Below are 11,443 nucleotides of genomic sequence, written 5' to 3' on the forward strand. Positions count from 1 at the left end.
TGGATGGTGCTAATGTTTCTTTTGTCCCCGTGTTTCGCCATAAACGTCGATAGGCGACGTATATCGTAAACCGTTTTTCGGAGAGTGTTCTTGTTCTTGTTTGTCTGAACGAATGAGTCTATTGGAGAAAAATCATAAATCATGGATGACTCGCTTTTTTCTTCATCGACTTCGTCATTCGCGTCATCGACAAACATGTCTTCGAACAGCTCATCACTCAAAAATTCTTTCAGTGTTGACAAATCGGTTTCGTGGCAGTTGCCATTTTGTTGCAAAAGTAGTTCTTCATGAATATGTAATTACTAATTTACATAGCATGACCTTCCGGTTGACCTCATTTACATGATATACACACGTGTGATTTGAACGATTTTTATCTCACGGGTATCTCTCTCACGTATGTAGGATAAAATCATGTACAGAATTCTGTACAGCAAACGCTACCCGAAACCCCACCTATACGGCGTGTATGACCTTGAGAGCTTCAGTCAACGCTTGAATTTTGCAGGGATAACATCCGGTTTGCTCTCTCAAAACTGATCATATTTTATCTTCAAGAGAGATCAAGGGGAAAAAATAAACGCCCCGGCGCAGATTCGAACTCTCGACCTCGAGACTTCGTGTCTGATGACCTAACCACTAGGCTACTGCGCCAATTGAGAAAAAGAAGGAAAAACATTGATATGAATTCATGTTATGTTATTCTTGAAGCAGCATGATTTATACCTCTATCCGCCCATTGTTCAGAAGTGAATACATGTATAACTATTTCTTAGATGTCTGTTTTCAACTGCACAGAGCTTTGGAGAGATTCAATTACTGTTCTTGTCATTTTTCTTGCATGTTGTAAATAGAGATATCGCAGCTATTTGCATGGCGCGAATGTCGTGTAGCATGACGGTGTAAACATGTACTGCGATTCCGTGAAACATGTTTGCAAATAAAGGCAAATTTTAATGGTAATTGTTACGTTTTTGCAACGCATGAATGGTAATTCAAGCGTAGAATGATATAAAATTATCAATTTTTTTTATCTTTGACAACACTGGTGAAGTGGCCTAGCGGTTAAGACGTCTGCCCCGACATTTCGAGGCCCCGAGGCCTTGAGTTCGAATCCCTGCCAAGTCGTTTATTTTTTCTGCTCGATCCTTCTTGACAAATATGCTTAGCTCTGAGAGAGCAAACCGGATGTTACCACTGCAAAATCCAAGCGTTGACTGAAGCTCTCAAGGTCATACACGCCGTATAGGTGGGGTTTCGGGTAGTGTTTGCTGTACAGAATTCTGTACATGATTGTATCCCTATTTTTCAACCTCGTAGCCCCGGAAAGTCATACAAAGACCACAGCTTTAACCAGTCTCGCTGTCTGGTTTTCGAGGAGCTTTTCATGAGGAGTTTTCGAGGAGCTGAACACTGGCTGAGATTTTTTTTTTTTCAAATCTGTGCACCACACCGGGCTGACACGTGTGGGGCGATCGAGGTCACTGGGCATGGACATGATTCACGGACTTTTTTTAATTTTCTTTTTTTTCCCCACGGACTCCGCTTATTCAGTTAACGCTCGTTTTCATATGGTGTGCGCGAATGTGTGTGTGTGTGTGTGTGTGTGTGTGTGTGTGTGTTTATGTGTGTGTGTGTGTGTTGTGTGGCGATTTCTTTTCTTGCGACCGACTAGGTTGAAAACAGACATACGCTCGTGTGGGAAAACACTGACACAAAATGAATTGCACACGTGTCGGACACACACAAACACACATACACACACACGCAAACGCACAAGCACGCACATACACACCTACAAGCACACACACACACACACGCTCGCGCACACACACACACGCTCGCGCACGTAAACACACACACACGCACACACGCACACACACAGCCACACAAGCACGCGCACACACACATACACACGCATACTCACACGCACACACACACACATACACATACATACACACACTCACTCACTCACACACACACACACACACTCACTCACACACACACACACACACACACACACACAAACAAACACTCTCAAAATGAACAAGCTGGCAGCTAACCTTGAGTTGAGTTGAGCTGAGCGAGAGCAGTGTTCGTTTGCTGCAGTGCTTGTTGTTGATGTGTGAGGTTGTCTCTTAGCTGAGAGGTTTCCTCTTGAAACAGGTGTTGTTGACGTAGTTGTTGTGTCAGGTTGTCTTTCAGATGGGAGTTCTCGGTCTTCAGCAAGTCGTTCTGCTTCTGCAGCGCCGCCTGGTGAGCTTCCAGCAACACCAGTCTGGCCTCGGTGCCGTCAACGTGCAAAGTGGCCTCTGCTTTGTCCTGTGGAACACATGGCAAGTCTGGCTCCATTCTTCATCGCTATTTTTTGTGAGCACGATTCCTGGCCCTCACGGGAACCAGTCAAGCTTTAGCTCCAACCAGGCAAACGAAGTATAACACACAGTACAGTTCAGGCGCGATCGCGGCAGACTCCCTTATTTTTAAGGGAGGGAGAACTTGAGCTCCTGTCAGTCACTCCAGTACACGCGTTCGGAATGCACGATATGCGTGTGCTCGATACGGTTAATTAAACACTTCCCTCGGCCTATGGGAACTTGACTCAGCAGAGCCGAAGGCGCAGATCCTTTGCCCAGTCCATAAAACAAGAGGCACATACAATACGCGCACTTGACTTGACTTGGCACAGAGATATAGAATAGAATATTCTATATCTCTGTGGGTAGAAGAGACGAAATAGGTGAACAAGAATAATCAGATATGTAATAGTTTTACTGCATTATAACAAACATTTAGTGTTAATGCTGCTACATTTAAATTAAAGCCATGTTTTTTTTTAAGGTGTGACGTCATTTTCTGTTTTTGTTTTTGTTTTTCTATCCGGGGTTGTAAGAATTTACATGACAAATACAGAAATGTGATCATGCAGGCGAGTTGCAATGATACAGGCAACACAGATTCCAGGCAGTTCGAGTTCATCATTGTCTGCTGTTGGTCTTTGAGCAGTCGCTGTTATTCAGAATAGTCCGGCGCCTGTGGGTGGACATGAATTGCGAAAGCTGTTCCGAGAAGGGTTTACAAATATTTATCAATTTTAAAAGGAATATAAAAAGGAAAAACATCAATCTATATACAAGTAAAGGCTGTAGTTATCTGTCTGTCGTGAAAAATGTCAATGTATTCAATGTTTTTCTTACACACTGGGTGTAAATCTTTCTTTCTTCATTTGGTGTTTAACGTCGTTTTCAACCGCTCACCTCCCACGTGCAAAACGCAGTGATATGCACACGCCAGAATAGCGCGGTAGTGTATTGTGCTAAGCAGGAAAGCGCGCTTTTCTGTATTCTTGTTAACTTTCTGAGCTTGTTTTGAATACAACCTATCATATCTATACGTTTTTGGAATCAGGAAACGATAAAGAATAAGATAAGATCATTTTTGGATCGATTTCTTAAATTTTAATCGTAAGACTAATTAATCTATTTTCGTTAATTGTGATCACATTTTAAGAGTAAACATGACATATGTATGTATTTTTAGATTCAGAATGTCATGAAGAATACGATGCAATCAATTTTAAATCTGTTTGCGAAAAATCGATTTTAATGACAACTTTAATGAGCAAACTCATTAATTAATTTGTAAGCCTCCAAGCTGAAATGCAATACCAAAGTCCGGGCGTCGTCGAAGATTACTTGACCAAAATTTCAACCAATTTGGTTTAAAAATGAGAGCGTGACAGTGCCGCCTCAACTTTTACGAAAAGCCGGATATGACGAAGAGCGGTTTAGTAGTTGCGCTGAGAAGGATAGCACGCTTTTCTGTACCTCTCTTCGTTTTAACTTTCTGAGCGTGTTTTTAATCCAAACATATCATATCTATATGTTTTTGGAATCAGGAACCGACAGGGAATAAGATGAAAGTGTTTTTAAATTGATTTGGACAATTTAATTTTGATAATAATTTTTATATTTTTAATTTTCAGAGCTTGTTTTTAATCCAAATATAACATATTTATATGTTTTGGGAATCAGACAATGATGAAGAATAAGATAAACGTAAATTTGGATCGTTTTATAAAACAAAATTTTTTTTTTACAATTTTCTGATTTTTAATGACCAAAGTCATTAATTAATTTTTAAGCCACCAAGCTGAAATGCAATACCGAAGTCCGGGCTTCGTCGAAGATTACTTGACCAAAATTTCAACCAATTTGGTTTAAAAATGAGAGCGTGACAGTGCCGCCTCAACTTTCACGAAAAGCCGGATATGACGTCATAAAAGACATTTATCAAAAAAATGAAAAATATGTCTGGGGATATCATACTCAGGAGCTCTCATGTCAAATTTCATTAAATCGGTCCAGTAGTTTAGTCTGAATCGCTCTACACACACACACACACACACAGACACACACACACACACACACACACACACACACACACACACACACACACACACCACGACCCTCATCTCGATTCCCCCCTCTACGTTAAAACATTTAGTCAAAACTTGACTAAATGTAAAAACGGGTCTGGTTTGAGCAGTGACACAGGGAAATCTGTACATCAAACCTCTGCAGCATAGAGAAATTCTCTCCAGAGTCTTCGGAGTTGTCAGCGTTTGGAAACTTGATAGTCTGCTACCGACGGGGGGAAAGTTCTTGGCCTGCAGCATGGCAGGTCAAAATAACACACTGGGACCGAAGCGGCGGTGGAGCTTAATTGATACCGACATGGTTACTGCACAAACGGCCAGCTAAGCCACACCTCCTTTTGGCGCGTGCTGTGACTGCGCCTAGACTGTTTAGTTACTGTACATTACTTATTAAAGAAAATTTCTTTCAAGCGAAATATCAACTGAATGGTATTATTTTGCGACGGATTCAGATCACCTATAGCTGCCAACAGATACAAGATTTGTGACATATGAATGGACTAGGTTGGGCAAGATGATTATTTTATCGGCCTTTGGTTTCTTGATAAAACAAACTATATGGCCTACTGATGATTGTATGCTGTATTTCAGAGAAATCTAACCATGTTCATATTGACTATACTGATTTGGCTTGACCGGTTGACGTACCAGAGTGACCGATTTATGAGAGTGGACCATAGCAAGGATATATATATACTTAAAAAGAATTGCCGGATTTGAAAATGGCTACCGGTATTTGTTACATCAACTGTGCAACAACAAAAATCAGCGATGACAAAACTCGAAATATGAACAAAACTTTACTTTGCACAAACTTAATTTTTACAATGCATGAAATGAATGTAAGCATAATGTGCATATGTTACTAAGTGATAAAAGGTGGCGTTTTCATGTCCGCGTCACACATGATATTACCGGTATATTCTTTCATTCCAGCAAATATGTTTTTTAGCTGATGTTCTTCAAAAAAATTTAATTGCTTGTCAAATGGAATGAAAGAGCACAAGACGTGTAACATGATGTGAGTTTTTGTGTGTGTTGCAAAGCCAATATCCGCCTCCAGTTTCGTGTCACATTCAAAACATGGTAATATGTTGATATTGAAAAATAATTAAAATCATGATGATATCCACTTTCGTCTTGCTGTCTTTTTTAACTTCAGTAAACACGACATGTTGTGACTGTCTCACGTTTATGGTTCGCCAGAAAGATCCTTGTAATACCAGACCAATCTGTGGCTGCTTACAAAGTCGTTTTAAATATATGAAGATAAGTATCTTCAATTTTCAAAGTACAGTTGTGAATATGATCGTTAGCAGATGAAGAAAAACATCTTTAAACACCGAAAGTACTTACATTGTCACCATGGAGACATGCATTTTGCGAAGACTCTTCGGGAATGCGACAGGTGTAGTTACCTCCCTCCACAGGGGCAGACAACCACAGGGTGAAGTGACCGTTCTTGTAGCTTGTTCCAGTTATCGTTCTTCCCGATGGAAACTATTCAAAGACAGGCAATTCATGTTGCCTTGTTAGAACATGCCATTTGTAAAATGGATCTAAAATATCGTAGGGAGGAAAGTAAGGGGATACTATTTAGTTCCAGCATGTGTCTTTTGAGGAGAATGGACTACCGGGGTGCAACATTATTATCAGTTGTTTGTTGTTGTTGTTTGTTGTAATTTATTCTGTGGGAAAACGCTCCATATAGTGATCAAGAAACACACACACACCACACCACACCACCACCACCACCACCACCACCATCCCCACCACAACAACAACAACATCACCACCACCACCACCACAACAACAACAAAAACAACAACAGCAAACTCAGTATATTACCCTCCACTGGACATTAAAGGGGGGAGAAGCCAGGAAGGTGAAGGTCCCACAGTCAAGTTGCACTGACCACTGTCCAGTGCTGTCCGGTACAGCTGTAGGATTGTATGTCACGTGCAGCTCGCCATCGGTAGTTTGAAGTCCGCCTGCACTGACACAGTCACAACAATGTCTTGGGTTGCATTAGATCAACAAATAGGGAAAGCGGATTTCTTACATGAAGTCACATAAAAGATGAAATATCCGTAGTTTACTTATCTGAGATAAAAAAAAAAATAAAAAAAATAAGCGCGGGCTTTTACCGTCGTGTGCGGCAATCATCGTATTGCTAAAGACATGCAAAGGCGGAAACGAAAGCTCTGCAAAATATTAACACGTTTTTTCCCCATCCCATCGCAAATGTTTGGCCTATTAATTTACCATTATCATCATCATCATCGTCGTCATCGTCATCGTCATCATCATCATCTTCACCCTGGTCATCGTCGTCGTTTTTGTCGTAGTCGCCGCGTCGGTCATCGCCATCGTCAGATCTCACGATGAACTTTATTCACCGCCGTATAAAGTCCATTTAAAACGCTGTACTCACAAAGTTTTCTGCATGCACACAAACTGTGCGGTCAGAAGGCTAACGCCGGAAAGAGAGAACACTGACTGGGAAATAAATTATTTAGAGACGTTAAAAACAAACCTCCGACGTCAACGTGCACGGATCGCTGCATTGTCGTCGTTTTTCCAGAGCTGTCATGACTGACAGCCTCCATGGTGTAGTTCCCGGCGTCCTCTGCTGTCATGTGACTGAGCTCAAGACCGGAAGTGTTCAACACGTGAAGTCGTGCGGCGTACGCGGGCACCTGTAGGAACATGCCGTTGGCAGAGATGGCGATCATCTCTTTGGTTTGAGTGTGGTCGGTGAAGTACCATTTGATGTCATCAAGGACGTCAGCGCTCGTCAGGAGAAGTGTCCAGGGCAGAACAAGCTTGTCGTTGACGCAGACATTGAGGATTTCTCCGTCTGTAGGACTGGTGGTGGCAAACCGGATGCTGTGGGCACCTGGAGATTATACAGGATTATGCTCTATGCAATACTCTCAGAGATAGAGACAATTAACTGCGATGACATTGGCAGTTCTTTATTTTATTGTGAGAGAGACAATGCCAATGACAACCTGATGACAAACCTTCCTTGAGCGAGGGTGATAGAAAAATCACTGATGACTCGGAGAGAGAGAGAGAGAGAGAGAGAGAGAGAGAGAGAGAGAGAGAGAGAGAGAGAGAGAGAGAGAGAGAGAGAGAGAGAGCTGTTTTTGCGGAAACACTCAATGTAGTGATCACGGACCAACACTTCTGCTTCTTCTTCTGCGTTCGTGGGCTGAAACTCCCACGGAATGTTACGTGTATGACCGTTTTTACCCCGCCATTAAGGCAGCCATACGCCGATTTCGGAGGAAGCATGCTGGGTATTTTCGTGTTTCTATAACCCACGGAACTCTGACATGGATTACAGGATCTTTTCCGTGCGCACTTGGTCTTGTGGTTGCGTGTACACACGAAGGGGGATTAGCCACTAGCAGGTCTGCACATAAGTTGACCTGGAAGATCGGAAAAATCTCCACACTTAACCCACCAGGCTGCCGCGGCCGGGATTCGAACCCTCGACCTTCCGATTAAAAGGCCGACGTCTTACCACCACGCTACAGCGCCCGTTACGGACCAACACTATCACTCGCTGGTTCGTCACAGCCTCTTCTGCTTCTGTTGAAAGATCGAATTTTAATGATCATAATTATCTGCTCCGTGTTAAGTCTTAATCAAACACCATTCACCCGTACGATCTACTTTCTAATTGTAAACAACGTAAGCGTTTATTTTTTCTAATGACATATAAAAGAATTTACCTGGGCAGATTGTCAAAGCAAGCAAGAAAAATATCCAGGAAGACATGTTTCTTCGTTGCTGAAAGACTCTCGCCATATGGCGTGCAAGACCTCAAAAGAACATACTACGCAGACGTTCCTCGCTTATCAGTTTCAAACGAGGCCCAAAAAACATCCAAGCTGAATTTGTTCTTCTTCTTTTTGGACATGAACTCCGAGGGAATGTTGTTAAAGGGACAGAGATACTGCTTGCAATACATTTTGATGAGCATGCAAGTTAATTGGCACTTCAGGACACCGAGACTAGAATTCCTCAAAAACTGTCAGCTTCAAAAGTTATACCTCCTTCGCCCTTCCTCATGGGCCCCCTTCCAGACACACAGCCAGCCAGGAGACAGAGGGAGACAGAGAGATAGACAGCCAGCCAGGAGACAGAGGGAGACAGAGAGACACACAGCCAGCCAGGAGACAGAGGGAGACAGAGAGACACACAGCCAGCCAGGAGACAGAGGGAGACAGAGAGATAGACAGCCAGCCAGGAGACAGAGGGAGACAGAGAGACACACAGCCAGCCAGGAGACAGAGGGAGACAGAGAGATAGACAGAGACAGACAGATATACAAAAAGAGATACAGACATGCAGCCAGGAGACAGAGGGAGACAGAGAGACAGACAGATAGACAGAGACAGACAGATATACAAAAAGAGATACAGACAGATAGACAGACAGACAGACACAAGCGTACTTGTGCAAACTTGTTCACATCACAGTATATATAGTCCAAACAAAAGGCACTGACAACACGCTGACTGACAATTCAAGTTATTTTCATTTTATTTTCAGCAAATCATCCAAAACAGCCAGCATACTAATTACATTTTTAAGCAGTACGTGTGTGTGTGTGTGTGTGTGTGTGTGTGTGTGTGTGGATGTGTGTGTGTGTTTGTGTGTGGATGTGTGTGTGTGTGTGTGAGCGTGCATGCGTGCGTGCTCGCGTGCGTGCGCGCGCACGTGTGTGCGTGCGTGCGTACGTGAGTGTGTGTGTGTGTGCGTGTGTGTGTGTGTACGTGTTTCTTTGTGTGTGTGCAGGTGGGTGTACGGGTGGGTGTGGTTGTGTGTATGTTTTTAAATGAATCAATTATTTTAACGTCAGTTTTGTTGCCAAAGAAGGGTACAGTTATACGCCGTTATTCCGCCAATCGTGAGATTGATTACATCCCTTTTACTGTGACTAGTCAGAATACAGCAAGAAACCACTGAATGAGGTAGCGGTTGAAAAATAGGTGACAGACGTAAGAGCTCTGAGCCAGACACTGAGTCCCTGAGCCACGTGCACAACAGCCTGGATAGAGGTCGACTCTCCCGGACCTGGGTCTGTCGTCTGGCCGTATACGACTCGTGTACCATCCACAAGCAATTCAAAAGCTGCATAATTGTTTGTTGAGGCAGACCCCGAGTTGGCGGCGAAGAGGTAAGTTCCGCTGTACGGCGCTGTGAAGTATCCAGTACTGCTGTTGTAAGCGTTGCCCTCATTGGTCAAGACGTTTGGGACGAGCATCGTGTCGCCCTGGCTAAGATGACCATAGTTCTGAAGACCGAGAGCATGGAAGCTGACATGCTGTCCTGCCTTTACTGAAAAATAACAACAAATGGATAAAGTCATTGGCATTTTCCTGGGACAATGAATTGACACAAAAAAAGAAAAAAACGGACGGTGTGTGTGTGTGTGTGTGTGTGTGTGTGTGTGTGTGTGTGTGTGTGTGTGTATGATTGTGTGCGTGTGTGTGTGTGTGTGTGTGAATGTGTGTGTGTGTGTATGTGTGTTTGTGTGTGTGTGAATGTGTGTGTGTGTGTGTGTGTGTGTGTGTGTGTGTGTGTGTGTGTGTGAGTGTGTTTGTGCTTGCTTGTGTGCACTTCAGAGTTGGATCTAGTGTTTGAGAGGGCGGGACTTTTAAAATGAGGTAGGATAATAAGGGCTGGTCAGGCGGAGGTTCCGGGGGACCGTGCCCCTCAGCTGCTGTTGAAATTTAGCCTTTGAAAGAGGGGTTTTGGGTCTCTCCTTGAGAGAAAAGATACATTCGTCGGGTAACGGGTGGGGTGGGGGGGGGATGGGGGTGGCGTGGGGGCGAACAAGGCGAATATTTTAATGGTTCGTTTAACAATTTTTACGTTACTGCATTTTTACGTTACTGGTGTTTGTCAATGACGTTTGCACAAGAAATATGGCGCAACGACTAGCAACGCAGGTGAGAACTTTAAGATTATTTAAGATGTATGTCGCAGAATGTCTTACTTTTTTTAGTATTGATGTCAGAAAATTGCACTGATCGGTCTTTCAATCATAAACAATAGTCTGAAGAAGACATGAAGAAAGCTCTAGCAGCAATAAAAGATAGTCGGCTTGGGTTAAATACCCGTGCGAATGCGTTCGAACATTACCCTGTTCAATTTACCCGACTAGTCGGACAATCTGAACTTTTCTAACATTTCAAGAAAAAAGTCCGTGAAACACATGAGATCCTTAACTTCACTTGCATATAAGTGTAGGGTTCAACCCAAGCTTGAGATATAAACCCACCGTCTTTGCTAACCGACTTCTATGGGCCTGCAACAGCGTCTAGTTCTTATGGTGTCCAAATAACCCCACTGACTATGCTGCCGTTCCTGTTTAAATATTTGTTGTTGTTGTGTCAGGTTGTCTTTCAGCCCAGACTTTTCCCTCCCTCTCTCTCACACACACACACACACACACACACACACACACACACACACACACACACACACACACACACACACACACACACACACACACGCACGCACAAAGCCACACTCTCAAAATGAATAAGCGAACAGCTAACCTTGAGTTGAGTTGAGCTGAGTGAGTGCTTGTTGTTGTTGTGTCAGGTTGTCTTTCAGATGGGAGTTCTCGGTCTTCAGCAAGTCGTTCTGTTTCTGCAGCGCCGCCTGGTGAGATTCCAGCAACATCAGTCTTACCTCCGTGCCGTCAACGTGCAACGTGGCCTCTGCTTTGTCCTGTAGAACACATGGCAAGTGGTAAACACTATAAGCTGAAGTGTTTCACTTTTGAACACAGTTTTTACACCCCCGGTATAGGGGTGTGTATAGGTTTCGGTCGATATGTTTGTTTGTTTGTGTGTTTGTTTGTTTGTATGTTTGTGTGTTTGTTTGTGTTCGCAAGTAGATCTCAAGAATGAACGGACCGATCGTCACCAAACTTGGTGAACAGGTTCTATACATTCCTGAGACGGTCCTTACAAAAAT

The 11,443-nt window shown here is 43.2% G+C and overlaps 3 protein-coding genes across 3 annotated transcripts in view; all 3 read right to left on the reverse strand.

The window, feature by feature from the left end:
- Window positions 1–8,291, reverse strand: part of LOC138982791 (uncharacterized) — a 38,992-nt gene extending 30,701 nt beyond the window's left edge. Inside the window, exons 1-5 of the mRNA XM_070356140.1 lie at window positions 8,182–8,291; window positions 6,975–7,337; window positions 6,287–6,429; window positions 5,795–5,938; window positions 2,064–2,322 (exon numbers count right to left, since the gene is read on the reverse strand). Of these exons, the coding sequence (XP_070212241.1) occupies window positions 2,064–2,322; window positions 5,795–5,938; window positions 6,287–6,429; window positions 6,975–7,337; window positions 8,182–8,257 (985 nt within the window). The 5' untranslated portion in view covers window positions 8,258–8,291. The remainder of the gene's footprint in view (window positions 1–2,063; window positions 2,323–5,794; window positions 5,939–6,286; window positions 6,430–6,974; window positions 7,338–8,181) is intronic.
- The window catches only part of LOC138982854 (furin-like protease kpc-1), a gene marked incomplete at its 5' end in the record, with an annotated part of 381,789 nt that overhangs the window by 279,982 nt on the left and 90,364 nt on the right, over window positions 1–11,443 (reverse strand).
- LOC138958499 (complement C1q-like protein 4) overlaps window positions 9,315–11,443 on the reverse strand; it is a 7,163-nt gene continuing 5,034 nt past the window's right edge. Inside the window, exons 3-4 of the mRNA XM_070329676.1 lie at window positions 11,020–11,194; window positions 9,315–9,793 (exon numbers count right to left, since the gene is read on the reverse strand). Coding sequence (XP_070185777.1) covers window positions 9,393–9,793; window positions 11,020–11,194 — 576 coding nt within the window. The 3' untranslated portion in view covers window positions 9,315–9,392. The remainder of the gene's footprint in view (window positions 9,794–11,019; window positions 11,195–11,443) is intronic.

The sequence above is a fragment of the Littorina saxatilis genome, linkage group LG1 (genome assembly GCF_037325665.1).
Source record: "Littorina saxatilis isolate snail1 linkage group LG1, US_GU_Lsax_2.0, whole genome shotgun sequence".
Lineage (NCBI taxonomy): Eukaryota > Metazoa > Mollusca > Gastropoda > Littorinimorpha > Littorinidae > Littorina > Littorina saxatilis.